This window comes from Ostreococcus lucimarinus, chromosome 4, assembly GCF_000092065.1.
Source record: "Ostreococcus lucimarinus CCE9901 chromosome 4, complete sequence".
NCBI lineage: Eukaryota > Viridiplantae > Chlorophyta > Mamiellophyceae > Mamiellales > Bathycoccaceae > Ostreococcus > Ostreococcus sp. 'lucimarinus'.
In genome coordinates, this window is record NC_009358.1 from 402,876 (window position 1) to 418,491 (window position 15,616).

The 15,616-nt window shown below is 63.4% G+C and overlaps 9 protein-coding genes across 9 annotated transcripts; 7 read left to right on the forward strand and 2 right to left on the reverse strand.

Annotated features, from left to right (window-relative positions):
* Positions 1–147: 147 nt before the first annotated feature.
* Positions 148–1,027, forward strand: OSTLU_31153 (predicted protein; the record flags this gene model as incomplete). Its single annotated transcript, XM_001417194.1, has 2 exons — positions 148–156; positions 359–1,027. 2 exons carry the CDS (start codon positions 148–150, stop codon positions 1,025–1,027), a joined length of 678 nt encoding a protein of 225 aa, XP_001417231.1.
* A 55-nt stretch (positions 1,028–1,082) lies between these two features.
* On the reverse strand, positions 1,083–2,003 carry OSTLU_37132 (predicted protein; the record flags this gene model as incomplete). The annotated part of the gene is made up of 1 exon (XM_001417458.1): positions 1,083–2,003. The coding sequence occupies one exon, from the start codon at positions 2,001–2,003 to the stop codon at positions 1,083–1,085; it is 921 nt and encodes a 306-aa protein (XP_001417495.1).
* A 195-nt stretch (positions 2,004–2,198) lies between these two features.
* Positions 2,199–5,576, forward strand: OSTLU_24407 (predicted protein; the record flags this gene model as incomplete). Its single annotated transcript, XM_001417195.1, has 1 exon — positions 2,199–5,576. The coding sequence occupies one exon, from the start codon at positions 2,199–2,201 to the stop codon at positions 5,517–5,519; it is 3,321 nt and encodes a 1,106-aa protein (XP_001417232.1). The 3' UTR covers positions 5,520–5,576.
* A 284-nt stretch (positions 5,577–5,860) lies between these two features.
* OSTLU_12445 (predicted protein) lies at positions 5,861–6,424 on the forward strand (the record flags this gene model as incomplete). Its single annotated transcript, XM_001417196.1, has 2 exons — positions 5,861–5,951; positions 6,171–6,424. The coding sequence occupies 2 exons, from the start codon at positions 5,861–5,863 to the stop codon at positions 6,422–6,424; spliced, it is 345 nt and encodes a 114-aa protein (XP_001417233.1).
* A 199-nt stretch (positions 6,425–6,623) lies between these two features.
* On the forward strand, positions 6,624–7,518 carry OSTLU_24408 (predicted protein). The gene has a single exon (XM_001417197.1). It carries the CDS (start codon positions 6,638–6,640, stop codon positions 7,412–7,414), a length of 777 nt encoding a protein of 258 aa, XP_001417234.1. The 5' UTR covers positions 6,624–6,637; the 3' UTR covers positions 7,415–7,518.
* A 764-nt stretch (positions 7,519–8,282) lies between these two features.
* Positions 8,283–10,687, forward strand: OSTLU_31158 (predicted protein; the record flags this gene model as incomplete). The annotated part of the gene is made up of 1 exon (XM_001417198.1): positions 8,283–10,687. The coding sequence occupies one exon, from the start codon at positions 8,283–8,285 to the stop codon at positions 10,626–10,628; it is 2,346 nt and encodes a 781-aa protein (XP_001417235.1). The 3' UTR covers positions 10,629–10,687.
* Positions 10,688–11,234: 547 nt separating this feature from the next.
* Positions 11,235–11,441, forward strand: OSTLU_31159 (predicted protein; the record flags this gene model as incomplete). The annotated part of the gene is made up of 1 exon (XM_001417199.1): positions 11,235–11,441. The coding sequence occupies one exon, from the start codon at positions 11,235–11,237 to the stop codon at positions 11,439–11,441; it is 207 nt and encodes a 68-aa protein (XP_001417236.1).
* A 91-nt stretch (positions 11,442–11,532) lies between these two features.
* On the reverse strand, positions 11,533–13,842 carry OSTLU_24410 (predicted protein; the record flags this gene model as incomplete). Its single annotated transcript, XM_001417459.1, has 2 exons — positions 12,644–13,842; positions 11,533–12,025 (listed from the first exon to the last, which is right to left on the reverse strand). The coding sequence occupies exons 1-2, from the start codon at positions 13,792–13,794 to the stop codon at positions 11,533–11,535; spliced, it is 1,644 nt and encodes a 547-aa protein (XP_001417496.1). The 5' UTR covers positions 13,795–13,842.
* Positions 13,843–13,946: 104 nt separating this feature from the next.
* On the forward strand, positions 13,947–15,600 carry OSTLU_31162 (predicted protein; the record flags this gene model as incomplete). The annotated part of the gene is made up of 2 exons (XM_001417200.1): positions 13,947–14,060; positions 14,410–15,600. 2 exons carry the CDS (start codon positions 13,947–13,949, stop codon positions 15,598–15,600), a joined length of 1,305 nt encoding a protein of 434 aa, XP_001417237.1.
* Between the last annotated feature and the right edge of the window lie 16 nt (positions 15,601–15,616).

Sequence of the window (15,616 nt, forward strand, 5' to 3'; positions counted from 1 at the left end):
AGCGCCGCGCGCGTCGCGCCGCCGTCGCTCCGCGCGCCGCGCGACCGGTGCGCGCGGCGCAGTGCCGCGCGCGTCACTGCGCCGCGTCGAATCCGACGACGACGACGACGACGACGCGCGGCGACGACGCGCGACGACGCGCGCGACATGTCCGCGGTGCGCGCGCGACGCGACGCGACGCGCCTCGGACGCGCGCGACGGCGCGCGACGGCGCGAGAAGACGCGCGAGACGTTCGCGACGGCGCCGCCGACGACGCGACGACGACGCGCCGACGACGCGACGCGACGGGACGCGACGCGACGGGACGGGAGAGAGAGACTGACGACGACGACCGCGACGCGACGGACGCGGACGCAGATATTCGAGAGCTACGAGCGGGAGTTTTGCGAGTTCTCGAGCTCGATCCACCGAGGCGTCGACGGCGTGAAGACGGCGGCGGACGCGACGACGCGAGGACGACACGCGAAAGCGATCGAGGCGGATGTGGCGGAGTGCGAGGCGTTGGTGCGAAGGATGGATCTCGAGGCGCGGTCGGTGAGCGATCCGGCGGTGAAGACGCCGATGTTGAATAAGCTGAGGGACTATAAGAGCGAGTTGGCGAAGCTGAAGCGAGACGCGCGAGAGGCGAGCGCCAAAGCGGCGGAGACGGACGCGCGAGACGAGTTGTTGAACACGGCTGAGCGTGGAAACGCCGCGGGGGCGTCGGACGGGGGGATGTCCGGACAGGCGATGGAGACGACCGAACGGTTGGCGCGCACGGGCGAGCGCATTAAAGATAGCCGCCGGTCGCTGCTGGAGACGGAGGACTTGGGCGTGAGCATTCTGCAAGACTTACAGGGACAGCGGGAAACCATCGAGCGAAGCCGCGAAGCGCTGCACGGCGCGGATGACACGATCGGGCGGTCGAGAAAGATCCTCAGCAACATGAGTCGTCGCGCGCAGGCAAACAAGTTTGCGTTTTACGGCGTGAGCGCGTTACTCTTCATCGCCATCTTGACCGTCATCGTGCATCGATGGAGTCGTTGATCGTTTACGCGCTGTCATCATACATGTACAACCAAATTACAGCTGAACTACAACCCTACGCATCGTCGTCGGCGCTTTTATCGACTGAAAAGTCGGCGATTTCGCTGACGAGATATATTCTTCCTTTGCCCGTCACGCGCCAAGGCGACGTCTCTCGACGTTCAAACTGCGTTTCGAACACGATTTTCCTACCACACACGTGGCACTCCGTGCGTTCTCGCGCCTGCCCTCGCCGTACGGGTAAAAACGCGTACACATCCTCGTGACACGCCGGACACTCACCCGTCATCGCGAGCGTCTCGCCCGTCGACGCCGCGTTCAACTTTTCCAGTCCGCGCGAAATCAAACCTAATCCCACCAAGCCAACGATCGGGACGCGAAACTGCGGCACATTAGGCCCGTGATCACCGAGCACGACCGAAAAAACCGCGCGCAAGTCGTCCCCGAAATCCACCAACGCGAAGAGCGTCCCCAGCGCCAAAATCGCCAGGTACGACGTCTGCAGCGCGCGCATCTGCGCCTCATCCACCACGCAATCCGAATACACCGCCTTCCCGCGCACCGAGCACCGCGGATACTTTTTCACCACCCCACTCCCCGCGTACGACAACTTCGCCTCCAGCGCATCGAAATATTCATCGCTCACCGCCGGCGCGCCCGTAAAGTACTTCTCCTTGCACGCCACGTACAGCGTCTCCAACTCCTCTTGCGTCGCCGCGTCGAGGTTTTCGATCACCGCGATCGACGACGACGCCTCCGCCTCCGCGTCCGCGTTCGCTTCACCGTCCGCGTCTCGTCCGTTCGCCTCGCGCGCGACGCACCGCGCGTCCGCGTCCGCGTCCCGCTCGAGTCGTCGTTTCGCACCCTTTCGCGTCGTTCGCGTCCGCGTCCGCGTCGTTCGCGTCGCGACGCCCGCGCGCCGGCGCGGACGCGTCGTCGTCGCCGTCGTCGTCGTCGCGCGCGCGCCGAGCGTCATCGCCGACGTCGCGCGACCGCGCGCGCGCGCGTGCCGTCGCGTTCGTATGGCGCGCAGTGAGAAACGGTTTTTCGACACCCGGGATGCCGCAGACGCGCGCGCGCTGGGTCGACGACGACGACGATGACGACGCGAACGGAACGTCGCCGACGTGGATTCGATGATTCGGTCGAACGTTCGGCGCGCGCGCGCGCGATGTGGACGCGCGCGAGCGCCGCCGGCGCGATGGTTTCGCTCGCGATGGCGAGCGGGACGGCCGTCGCGTACACGGCGGGGACGGCGTGTTACCCCGAAGCGGCGTGCGAGTCGGGCGGAAGCAACACGTTCGATAAATACCAGCGAAGAGTGTGTCAAATGCTCGCGGACACGAGCAAGTATTGCATCATCCCGAGCGAACCGACGGACGAATTGAGTGGGTGTTCGCGCGAGCTGCTGTATCACGGTTGGTGCGACGCGAACAAGTACGTCTTTGAATCGGGATGTTTGGCCAAACATCCGACGACGGATTCTTCGGCGTGCTCGAATTGCAATTTCGATTCGTATCCGACAGCGTATTGGAGCGTGGGGGCGCCATATCCTCTACACCCTGGAATGGTTAATCACGCTTTCCGAGAGTGCGTGGTCGATTACGTCAAGGCGAAGATCGAAGAAGGTTTTGCCGCTGAAGGTATGACCGCGGATGCGACATCGCTTCAGCAGCTCGCAGAGCAAGAATTTCCGGTGGAACAAATGGTGGACGTTGACGATTACAAAGAGCAGTATTCAAGTTATTACTTAGATGATGGAGACTTCGACGAGTTGGACGAAGAGATGACCGATGAACACCTCGACGACGTCTCCGGATCCGTTGACGAAAGCGTCATGACGAAGACAGTAACGGCTTCGTGCTCTTCGCCCTCAGACGACAAAATCTGCTACAAAATGTGCGCTGGTGACCTCGGTCTTAATCTCGAGTATAAGATCAAGGTGCCGAAAGTCTGCGCTAAAATCAAAATTCTCGGGAAGAAGTTTAAGAAATGCATCAGAGTCCCGACGACGAAGTTTAAAATTCCAAACAAGTGCACGAACTTGTGCGTCAATATTCCAGGTTACTGCGAGATGCAAGAAGCGGCGAGTGCGATTACACAGATAAAGAACATCAGATCACTCGGTGATTTGGCATTACCCTGCAAAACACTGGGTGGGCCGGGCGATGTCTGTAATCTGCTCGAAGAAGCCGACGACGCGTTTAGAGCGATGGAGTCGATGGCGAAAATAGCCACGACGTCAACGGTCGACGCCTTTCTCGATCTGCGAGTGTTACCGTCGATATTGCAAAACGTCCTCGACGAAGCTACGGACGCTTTGGAGGACATCGCCAACGGCCTCGAAAATAAACTCCGCAACTTGGTGGAACATGTCTGGGGTACGGTTGCGAGCTCGTCGTCCGAAGTCGTATCGTTCATCGAAAATAACGTCAAGGGTTCAATATGCGCATCGTCGAGTTCCACGGCATCGCTCGGAGCCGCGCGCGAAGAGCGACGACTCGCCCTCGTAAATGACATTCATCGCGGCGTGCGCGCTGCGTTCCGGGGCGACTCGACTCCGACGCACTCAGCGCGTCCAATCGTTCCTAATCTAGGCGCTGGGCAGTGTTGCTATCACATCCCGTTCGCGTGTAGCAGCGAGGTGGATTTCCCAATGCCTTGGCCGAAGGCCTTGGAGAATATATCGGACTCACCGGGTGCCGTCGTTGTGAACATGCCGGGCCTGGAATTCAACATCTGTGGCGAGATCACGCAGTTTAAGGTGGACGAGAAAGTTGCGACGAAACTGGTGAATGCTTTTGGTGATATGTTCGAAGCGCTCTTTGCAGCACTTTACGAAGAGAGCGGACTGAAAAAAGTCGTGGATGACGTGAAAGATCTGACAAAGGACATGTTTGGGTCGTCGGCGGCGCTCGGATCGTATGATCGACCGTCTTTCTCCACCGACGACCGCAAACATCTGTTGAGGAAATACGTCGAAGTCAAAAACCGGATGGCAGAGACGGAGACAATCGTTCTGGAGGAACTTTTGAAAATATCTGACACCATTCATTCGCCCGAATACTTGACGCATACAACACGGACGCCGTCGCGCGATGACGTGCCGTCTCTGGGCGGCGAGAACTTGTTCGAAAAGGTCCTGAATGATTTCGCCGACGATTTGCAGACGGCTCTTAAATCTATGGCAGACACGACAGTCGTGAAGGCGGATATGTCAATCAACGTGAAAGGAGACACGTCCATCAATGCGAAGGCGAGCGTCTACAAGATCGGCGACATCATCGACAAGCTCGATATTCCAAATAGCTTTGCGGGCGTCCACGTCGCCCCTCTGTTTCCCGGTTTAACCGCGGCGCTTCAATACGACGTGTTGCTTTCGATGCCATATTACGTCAACATCGACATGGAGGCATCTTTTGCCTTGGGTCTCGATATCGATATCCCGATATCTCTCGAACTTTCGAATACACCAAACTTCGCCATGGGCTCGCCCGCCGTGAACTTGGTTCCGACGTACACCGCAGCCGGTAAGTCGAGCGCGCAGGTAGGCGCGAGTGTTGAGATAAAGAAAGGCTGGATAGCGCTGTGCGCGGGGACTCACTGCGTCGGCCCATGGATCAAAGCGCGCCAAGACGTCTACGTCGGGGTCGACACCTGGGCTTTCGCCAACTGCGACTCGGGATATGGCGAGCTCGTGCCAAAATGGACCGACGGATTCTCTTATTCGAGCAAAAATCAAGCAGCATGCGCAGGTTCACTCGCAGGCGCTGGTGGCTACGCGCAAGTGCCGAAGACGGGCAATATTCTCGCTCAGGTACTGTTCGCCCCCATGCCGATCATGCCCTCGGGCGCGAGCGCCGCCTCGCAATCCGCGGCGCGTCTCGGCGACGACGACGACGAGTGCGAGGCTCAGCCAATGGGTATGATACTGGCCGATTACACCAACACCGTGCATAACGCCGTCATGGCGGGCGGCGATAACTGGTACACGACGGATTTGTTTGCCGAGTGCCCGTCCGCGGGCAAGTGCCCCGCGCCGTCACCGCCGCAACCGTACACGCCAACGGCGAACACAAAGCTTGCCAAGTACAACGCCCGGTGCTGCGGCAACTCCGGCGATTCGCGCTGCGCCGCAGCGATCGAAGGTACGTACGAAACGCTCTGCGCCCAGCTCTGCGACGCCTGCGCGGGTTGTGTCGCCTTCGACTACCAAGCCAGCAAGAACAAATGCGGCTTCAGCAAAAGCGATAGCACGGAGGACCGGGTGGGATTCACGCACTTCGGTCACGGCGCGACGCCCGCGTCCAAATCTTCCCTCGGCTCTCGCATGCGTTTCAGCGCGCGCGCGTCGTCGCCAACGTCACCATCCGCGCTCACCGCCGTCTTCGTCGTCGCCTTCGCCGCCGCCTTCGCCTCGGCCGCGTTTCGCCGCCGCCGCCTCGACGACGCTCGCCGCGCGCGCGTCGACGATTACGGCGCGTTCGACTGATCGACGCGTCCCTCCGGCGCGTCTCGCGCTCGAGCGTTCGAGTCGATCATCGCTCCACTCATCTCTGTATTTTCTCATATTTCCTCACATTTTCTCCATCGCGCGCCTCCCCGCCGTGTCGCGCGTCGCGCTCGGCCCGGTTCGCTGGGCGCGGTCGCCGCCGGCGCGATTCTGGATTTTGGATTCTCGTTTCGCCGCACTCGTCGTCGCGCTTTGCCGCGCGCACCGACGCGCGCGCCCGAGAACGAGCGCGGCTCGAGAACGCGGACGCGCACCGACGCCGTCGCGCGAACGTCGCGCGCGCGGTGCGCGTCGACGACGCTCGAAGGCGACGCGACGCCATGAAGCTCGTGCGGTTTTTGCAGAAACTCTCCAACGAAAGCGTGACGATAGAGCTCAAGAACGGCACCACGGCGCACGGGACGATCATGGGTGCGTGCACGATGACGACGACGGCGCGCGACGCGCGAGGACGACGCGCGAGGACGAACGAGAGAAGCGCGAATGCGAAACGCGGGAAACGCGGCGACGATCGGGACGCGGCGAGAAGACTCGACGGGAGACGAGACGCGAGAGGGACGAGACGCAGGGCGAGCGACGCGAGCGAAGACTGACGAGCGCGAAAATCACGGCGTCGCGCGCGATCGACAGGCGTGGACGTGAGCATGAACACGCACCTGAAGCAGGTGAAGCTCACGCTCAAGGGTAAAAACCCGACGGCGGTCGAACACCTGAGCGTTCGAGGGAACACGATTCGGTATTACATCCTTCCGGACTCTTTGAATCTGGACACTTTGTTAGTAGACGACACGCCCAAGCAAGGGAAACCGCGCGCGAAGGCGGCGGCGAGCGCCGGTCGAGGGCGCGGTCGCGGTCGAGGGCGCGGGCGCGCGCGGCCGACGTAGTCGGTCCGCCGTCGGCGTCCGAGCGCGTAGTCGCCGCGTCGCGCGCGATTCGACGTCGAGCGCGCCGTCGCGCCGCAGTTGTTTGTTTTATACGATATCCAGCGATTAGATAGATCTCCGTCGCCGCGTCGACCTCGTCGCGTCCGTCGTCGCCGCGTCGACTTTCAATTTCAAACCGACCGAACCGACAGGTGGCGCCATTCCGCGACGCCCATGCCCGCGTCCGCGCGCGCGCTCGAGCGCGCGCGCGCGGCCGTCGAACTCGACGTCGCGCGAGACTTCCCCGCCGCCGCGCGCGCGTACAGAGACGCCGCGGCGGCGCTCGACGCCGACGCCGACGCCGACGCCGACGGCGCCGATGGATTGCGACGGAAAGCGCGCGAATACCGCGCGCGCGCGGACGAATTAGAGGCGACGACGCGCGAGACGACGGTTGATTACACCTCGCTCGTCGGCGTCGCGAGCGGGGCGGCGCGCGCGAAGACGACGATGGAGACGAAGACGCGCGACGCCGGCGGCGCGCGCGTCGTCGGCGGCGCCGCCGCGGTCGGCGCGTGCGCGGGATTCGCGTTGCTCGGACCGGTGAGCGCCGTCGTCGGCGCGGGGGCGATGGCATACGGCACGACGCGGCGCGACGGCGTCGGGAGCGCGTGCTCGGGGGCGGGAAAGATGGCGGCGAACGCGTACTCGAGCGTGAAGAGATGGAATCGCGAGCACGCCGTCACGACGAAAGCCGCCGCCGCGTGCGCGACGGGCGCCAAGGCGGTGAAAAAGCTGGACGACGAGTATAAGATACGCGAGAAGACGGCCAAGGCGGTGACCGGCACCGCGAGGGCGGCGAGCGAATTTAACGAAAAGCACGGCGTGACGAAGAAAATCGGCGAGGGCGTCTCCGTCGGTCTCGACGTCGTGACGAAGAAGCTCGGCGGCGTCGACGCGCGCGACGAGGCGTCGAGCGAGGGCGCGCGTTTGCCATCCGCGCCGCGTTGATCGCGCCTAGCGTCCTTGTACATTTACATCACACCGCACGACTCGCAGTCGCCTCGGCGTCGACAGTCTGACGGGACAGTTACGACGGTTACTCCGCACAGTCGCGCGCTCGCGCCGCGCGCGACGCGCGAGCGCGAGCGCGACGAGCGCGACGACGGCGACGACGGCGACGACGGCGACGACGGCGACGACGCGCGCGCGCGACGCGACGACGATGCGTTCGCGCGCGGAGAGGACGGCGCGGCGGTCGAGACGACGCGAGACGACGAGACGACGCGCGGCGGCGGCGTGGCCGGACGACGCGCGCGCGAAGACGCTGTTCACGGCGCGGGGCTCGCGCGAAAAACCGACGCGGTACGATTATCGGAGTCGAGTGCGAGGCGTGGTGGGGATGGAAAAGTTTAGCGACGACGAGTTGGACTCGGCGAGCGAATCGGAGGAAGAGTGGCTCGTCGACGAGGACGACGACGAGGCGAGCGGAGGCGACGATGAAAGGCGGAGCGGAAGCGACGACGAAGATGGTGAGGAGGATGACGACGACGGTGTTCGTGCGGTCCGTCGACGAAGGCGGATGAAAGCTTCGAATCCATTCGAATCGGACGACGACGACGACGGTGTTCGTGCGGTCCGTCGACGAAGGCGGATGAAAGCTTCGAATCCATTCGAATCGGACGACGACGACGACGACGACGACGACGATTTCAAGCCGATTCGTAAACGTAGAAGAGTGTCGACGAAGAGACAAAAGGACGAAGAAAAAACCGTGAGAGTCGAGACGCCGCGACGCGCGAGCACACGAGTGGGCGCGAGGGCGAAACGAAAAGCGGCCGACGCGGCGAGACACGTCTCTTCATTGTTGCGTCCAACGATGGATGTGGACGACGAATCAATCGTCGAGGACGACGCGTCGTCTTCGGATTCTTCCGAATTGGATTTTGTCGTCGACGACGACGAGGACGAGACTGCGACTGAAGTTGACTTCACGCCTCGAAGAACCCGGCTGAGTCTGGGATCGAGCGTTGACGAGGCTCTGAGCATCGACGACGTCGCAGCGTTGAAACGCGCTCTCTCACGTCTAGAGGAGACACCTCGACCGGGTCGCGTGCTCATCTCCGCGGCCGCGCACAACGCCATAAACGTAGCGAGCGAGTTCTTGGCGAATGGTATTCGAGTAAATGGTCAGTTGAACGAGAGGGGATCCAAGAAACCGCACATCACGGACATCGCCGACGCGCTTCACATCGCGTGCGAACGAGGCAACGTGGATTTCGTTCACGCCGTGAGGGACCAAATCGGATTGGCGCAGTTCTGTCGAGGTGGTGACACCGGCGGTTGGCCGACCTCAGCGACGGGCGGCACACTCGTCCATTCGGCGGCGGATAACGAAAAAGCGAGCGCGGAGTGCGTTGCAGCGGCGATTATGGCGGAGTCACCACCGAAAGGGCGCGTCATGCCCGTGGCTGCGGTGTTCGACGAAGACGCTCGCGGCGCACGCACGCCGTTGATGATCGCTGCGGGTGCAGGTCCCGAGTGGGGGTCTTGCGTTGAAGCGCTCTTGAGGGATGCCAGAACATACGGCCAACGCGCAGTGCGAATCGCGATACGATGTCAAGAGCCACAAGAAGGATGTTCTGCGGTGCACATCGCCGCCGTCGCCGGAAATGTGGTTTGTTTGGAGAAATTTCTAAAGGAAGATCCATCGTGCTTAAAGGTGAAAGACTACAACGATTCGACGCCATTGCATTGGGCATCTATGGAAGGACGGCACGAGACGATCCGAGTGTTGCTCGAGAAGGGCGCCAACAGACTAGCGATTGACAAAATGGGTTGGATTCCGTTGCTCTACGCCAATTTTCACGAAAAGAGTGAGGCAGTTTTATACTTGCTCGAGAAACAAGTCTCGGAGCAATTGCAGACCATGTTCACTGCGGTGGCATCGGAGGACGATGGGAAGTCCAAGTTGCAGGTACAAAAGGTTTTGAATTTGCTCGCAGCCAAACCAGCGTACTACGATGCGATAAACAACTGCATCAGGAGAGACATGTCGCTCTTGGGCCCTGTCATGAACATGCTGCGCGAATGTGGAGCGATTACTATTATCAATTTGGCCAACCGCGTGTCGTTCTTGCGCAATACGTGGCTCAATGAATATGGATTGCAAAATTTAGCTCTCTCGAAAAGTTTCACCTTGTCTGCGCAAGACGCTTGGCACGACTTTTTCGTAAATGTCTGGTCCGTCTCGCCAAAGATTTTGAAGATTCGACATCTCAGTTGGGGCTTGCGGCAGCCATCGGGGGATGTTTCAGTAGGTCCGGGACCAACGCGTGAAGCGTTCAGCTTGATGGCGAACGAGTTGTGCGATGGAAACAGAGCCGACCGCCAGCTATTTACACAGGATGACGCGCGCACGTACAAACGTAAGGAAGGTATCGACCGCCCGAGCGTGCTGAAAGAGCTCCAGTGTTTCGGCGAACTTCTGGCGCACGTGGTGCTCTTCGGCAGCGCCGTTTTACCGATTCCGTTCTCCAAAGTCTTCCTGAGGCGCGTCATCGCCAACGAAAAATGTGACGCGTTCACTCTAGACGATCTCGCCGACGTTGAGCCCGCAGTGGTGAAGTCGATCAAGGTTGTGCTTGAAACCGACGACGTCGAATCGCTCTGTCTCACGTTTATCGATCCGACGACGAACGAAGAGACAGACGTCACGAAGGCAAACTTGCAAGCATTCAAGCGACAAAAAATTCGCGAAATGGTGTCGAGCATCGTAGACGACGCATCCGTGCACGCGATCCGCACAGGTTTGCTCCAAATCATGCGAAAATCACAGATCGAGGTGCTGGCGCCCGAAGAGTTTGGCCTCGTCGCCGCCGGCTCGCAATCGATCGACCCCAAGGAATGGCGCCGACACGCCTCCTTCTCACCAAGTCCAGAGATGGAATGGTTTTGGGACGTGGTCGAACGCATGAACAACGACGACAAATCTCGTCTCCTCCAATTCTCCACCGGGAGTAGTTTACTTCCGGTCGGTTCTTTCGCCGCGCTGTGTCCTCCGTGGAGCATCGAAGTCGGTCTTCACCGCGACGCCAGTAAGCTCCCCACCGCCTGGACGTGCTTCAACACGCTTCAAATGCCGCGCTACCCATCGAAAGAATTGCTCGAAGAGCGCTTGTTTTGCGCGCTGCGCCACGGAAGCGCTGGATTCGCCTTTGCGTGACGTTCGCCGAACGCGCCTCGCCTCGTAAACGCGCGTGTAACACGCTTTGATTCGCCTCGCGTCTCGTCACACACCGCCGTCATCGCGACGATGCGCCCGTACGACGCCGACGCCGACGCCTGGGATGACACCGCGCTCGTCCGCGCGTACGACGACGCGATCGCGAGGCACGGCGCGCCGTCGAACGCGCCGACGGCGCGACGACGAGGCTCGAACGAGGACGAGCGCGCGAACGACGCGCCGACGCGCTCGGGCGACGCGCGGCGCGAGGCGACGCCGCGGTCGAGCGAACACACGCGCGCGCGGGCGTCGCCGGTGCCGCATTACTACGCCGAGACGTCGTACGGGGACGAGTACGAGTACGAGTACGGCCGTCGCGCGCCGCCGCCGCCGCCGCCGCCGAGACGAGGCCACGACCCGTACGACGCGTACGGTGGGTACTACGCCGCGCGAGATGAAGACTATGGGTACTTTGAGGATGAGTTTGCGGCGTTCTCGCCGTTTAGACGCGGAAGAGGACCGCCGCGAGGACCGCCGCGAGGACCGCCGCGAGGACCGCCGCCGTCGCCCGGCGAATACGGTGGGTATCCTCATCGCGCGCCGCCGATGACGCCGCGAGGGATTCGCGCGACGCCACCGCGCGCGCCTCCGGATATGACGGAGTCCGCGCTCGAGACGGCGCGGTCGTACGAAGACGACGGGTACGACCCGGACGAGCTCGCGAATTTACTCTTGAGTTGGTACTACGCGGGGTACTACACGGGAAGTTTTTCCCGACAGCCCCCGCCGCAGCCGTCGTCGTATCCGGGATGAGGACGAAGTTCATCGTAGAAAGTTAATATAGATGTTGTTATACCGTTCGAACGCGCTAAGCGGCGTAGTACCACGGACAGGACGGGCGCGCCTAGTAGAGGTCGCGTTCCGTGTTCACGGAATTCTTCATCGACGCCGACGCTATTCTCGCCTTGTCTTCAAGCTTCTTCTGTTTCGCCCTCTCTCGTTTGCGCTCATTCTTCCTCTGCGATTTCGACTTCTCCGCCCCTCCGTCGCCGTTGTCTCCTCCGTTCCCCTCCGTCGCCGGCTTCGGTTTCGGAATCGTCTTCACCCCCTTCGCCGTCGGTTTCGCCACGCTCTCGACCGCGGCTTCCATCTCTTTCACCATCGCGTCGTCCACCTTGGACGGTTTCGCGATCGGCGTTCCCGGAGCGTCGCCTCCTTTCCCGCGTTTGCCGCCGCCGCCGGCTTTCGGGCTCAGGCTCACCTCTTGAAAATCGCTCGCCGCCGCGCCCTTCGCGCCCTTCGCCGCCGCCGCGCTCTCGGGCGCTTTCGCCTCGCTCGACGACTTGCCGGACGTCGCGTCCGCGTCGACCGTCGGCGCGTCCACGGCGGGTTTGGAGCTCAAACAACCCATCGCGAGGGTTCGTCGGGGACGCGATCGAACGGTCGACGCGCGCGCGAGTCCTCGCGGTGCGCGCTCGAGCGCGCGCGCGCGCGTCGCACGCGCGTTTTACGACGCGACTGACCGCTCGCGGGCGTCGCGCGACGTCGAGACGTCGCGGTGTGGGGCGCGAACGGCCGAATGTGAGCAGAGGGGAAACAGCGCGCCGACGCGGCGAGACGCGAATCGACGACGAAGGGCGGCGTCGCGGGTCGTGATTACAATTCGACGCGTTTTCGGAGACGCCGTCGGGCGCTAAGAATCGGCGCCAAACGTCGGTCTCGCGGGCGTGGGCTGGGCGAATTCGGCAAAGGCGAGGCGCAAATTTTGCAGCTCGCGGAGCGTCGGACTGGCGCTCTGGTCGGCGCGCGACGACTTGGGCGGCGGCGTCGGGAACGGGGCGAGGCTGGCGCGCGCCGGTGGCGCGATTTCGGAAGTTTGCGTCGATGATTCGCGAGCGGTCGTTCGGGCGTGAATTTCACGCACGGCGAGCTCGGATTCGCGGCGGCGGAGCTCGCGGCGAGAGTGCTCGGCGACGCGAGCGCTCGCCTCGGCGTTCCGGCGCGCGTCGGCGCACAGCTCGGTGATGGTTTCGGTGGCTTCTTCCGCGGCGACGGCGCGACGCTCGGCCATGGTGGCGCGAGATTCGGCCTGAGCGAGGTGTAAGCGGTACACCTCCGCGGCTTCCTCGGCGATGGCGTACGCCTCCGAGGTTTCCTCCCGCGCTTCCGCGGCGGCGGAGACGGCGCGCTTGAGCGAAAACACCACCGCGTGCGTCAAAGCGCACATGCGCGCCATGAGCTCGCGCAGCGTCACCGCGTGCTCTTCATCGTCGACGAGTTCGACGGCTTCGAGCCAGCGCACGAGCTGCTCGAGCGTGGGATCGGGATCGCGCAAATCCGCCGCCGCCGCCGACCACGAACGTTTCGTCTCGACGTCGTCCTCATCCGTCGACATCGCCGCGTCGTCCACGGAGGCCAGCTCGCTCGCGCGCTCTAAGACCATCATCACTCGCTTCATGAGCTCGACGACGGTCGAATACGCTTCGCTCTGCGCCACGCCCCACTCCACCGCGGCTCCGCGCGCGTCCGTCCCGAGCGACGCGTCGCCGTCGTCCGAAGCGGTATCCGACGTCGTCGGCGTCGCCGCACCGCGCGCGCGTTCGACGTCGACCTCGTCCGCGCCACCATCGCCGCCGCCGCCGCCGCCGCCGCCGCGCCCGCGCGCGTTCCCACCCTTTCGCTCTCGACGCAAAAAACGCAGCAATTCGTCTCGCCGGCGTTCGACGTCGCCGCGCACGCGCGCCTCCACGAGCGCCACCTTCTTCGCGAACGACGCCGCGCTCGGCGATCGCCCCGGCGTAAGCGCGACGTCACCGTCTCCCGCGCCTCTCGCCCGCACCGCCTCTTCCGCGCGCTTCAGTCTCGCCTCGGCGTCCTCGAGCTCGCGCCGCATTTCGACTTCGCGCGGCGTCGCCTCGTCCCTCGCCTCCATCGCCGCCTCCGACCGCGCCTTCGCCTCGAGCGCCGTCAGCGCCATCGCCGCCGCCTCCATCCGCATCGTTTTCTCCGCCTTCGCCTCTCGCCGCGCCTCGTCTCGCTCGCGTCGCGCGCTCTCGACGTCCATCTTGGCTTGCGTCTGCACCGCCTCGAGCATCCCATCGCGGCTTTCGAGCTCCTCTCGCAGCGCCCGCGCGCGCCGTTCGAGCGCGTCGACGCCCTCGCGCATCGCGCGCGCCTTTTCGCGTCCCGAAGCGCCGCGTCCGGCGCTCGCGCGTCGCGGTGCGCCGCGCTCGGCGCTTCGGGACGCGCGCGCGGGACGATTTTCGCCGACCGCGCGCGTCGTTCACCCGTTCGCCGCGGAGCGCGGCGCGCGCCGGGATGGGCAAGCCCTGGCTCGAGGGGTTCAAGTTCGCGACGTACCTCGCGGTGCCGATCGCGCTCACGGTGACGTTCGCGTTCAATCCGGACAACCTGAACGGCATCATTCGAAACGTGCGTTTCGTTCGAGTCGGGCGCGACGCGACGCGCGCGACGCGCGACGCGCGCGCGCGGACGTCGACTGACGAAGCGCTCGACGTCGATCTCGGTTCGCGACGCAGCGCGCGTACGTGGTGTACCCGCCGGAGGGCCCGAAGCCGCCGCAATCGAAGCGAGCGCTGGACGCGTACCTGACGCGACGCGCGGCGGAGCGAAGACGCGAACGATGAGCGTCGCGACGACGGCGCGCGTCGGATGGCGTCGCGAGGGCGCGCGGAGAGCGCCGTCGCGCGGGAGGCGACGCGTGCGCGCGGTGGCGAGGACGCGCGGGGACGAGCGCGGGGACGAAGGCGGCGCGACGAAGGTCTTCGTCTTCGTGAATAAGAAATCGGGAGGACGGCGGGGGAGGGAGGTGCTGCGGCGGTTGAGGGAGACGCTGAAACCGCCGCACGTGGTGCTCGACGCGACGAAAGTGCGAGGGGCGATCGATCGGGGCGAGGTGGATTGGGACGCGGAGACGCGCGTGCTCGTCGCGGGCGGCGACGGTACGGTCGGAATGGTGGTGGACGCGCTTCGACGGCGGCGTCGCGAGCCGCCGCCGATCGCGATCGCGCCCTTGGGCACCGGTAACGACCTGGCGCGCGTGTTAGGTTGGTCCGGCGACGTGTGGGATGATTCGAGATTGTTTAGCGAGCGGCGCGTCGTGAGCACGCTTCGGCGCGCGAGACTGCAACGCGTCGATCGATGGTCGCTCGAAATCACTCGCCCGCGACGACGATCGACGACGAAGAAATTGTTTAGCAATTACATGGGCATCGGTGTCGACGCGCGCGCGGCGTTGGCGTTCGACAGCGCGCGTAAAGATCGTCGTTGGACGTGGCTGTTCGTCCACGCGCTGACCAACAAGCTCCTGTACGCCGTCTTCGGCGCGCGCGATTTCATAGAGCACTCGTTCGCCGGGTTGAAGCGCGACGTCGAAGTCACGGTAGATGGAAAAGTGATCGATTTCCCCGAAGACACCGAAGGGATCATCTTGCTCAACATTAATTCCTTTTCGGGCGGCGTACGGATGTGGGCGACGAGCGACGAGTTTACGAAATCGCTCAAAGACGACGGCGTCTTGGAGATCGTCGCCGTGAGCGGGGCGCTGCACTTAGGACAGCTCAACGCGCGATTGGCCAAACCCGTGCAAGTGGCGCAAGGATGCGACGTCCGCATCGAGCTCAAGCGCGATTTGCCGGTGCAAATCGACGGCGAGCCGTGGCTTCAGCGCGGCGCGGCCACCTTGCGCGTCTCGCTCAACGATTCGTTCACCATGCTCAGGCGTCCGCGTCAAGATCGAATCAACGACTTGCTCGCGCGTTGGTCACGCTCGAACGGATTCGCGAGCGAAGACGACGACGCGACGTCGGCGTCGAGCGACGAGCGCCGCGCGAGACGTCGCCGCGCGTTCGCGTTCGCGTTCGCGTTCGCGCTATGCCTCGCGCTCGCCGCGTTCGTGTTCCCGTGGCGTCATCGGCTCGCGCGCCTCTTCGCGCTGCGCCTCGGGTTGTAAACGTAACAAAAAGAAC

What these genes read in the sequence shown, in the direction of transcription:
- OSTLU_24408 (XM_001417197.1), top strand. Translation starts at nt 6,638, where the DNA reads ATGCCCGCGTCCGCGCGCGCGCTCGAGCGCGCGCGCGCGGCCGTCGAA.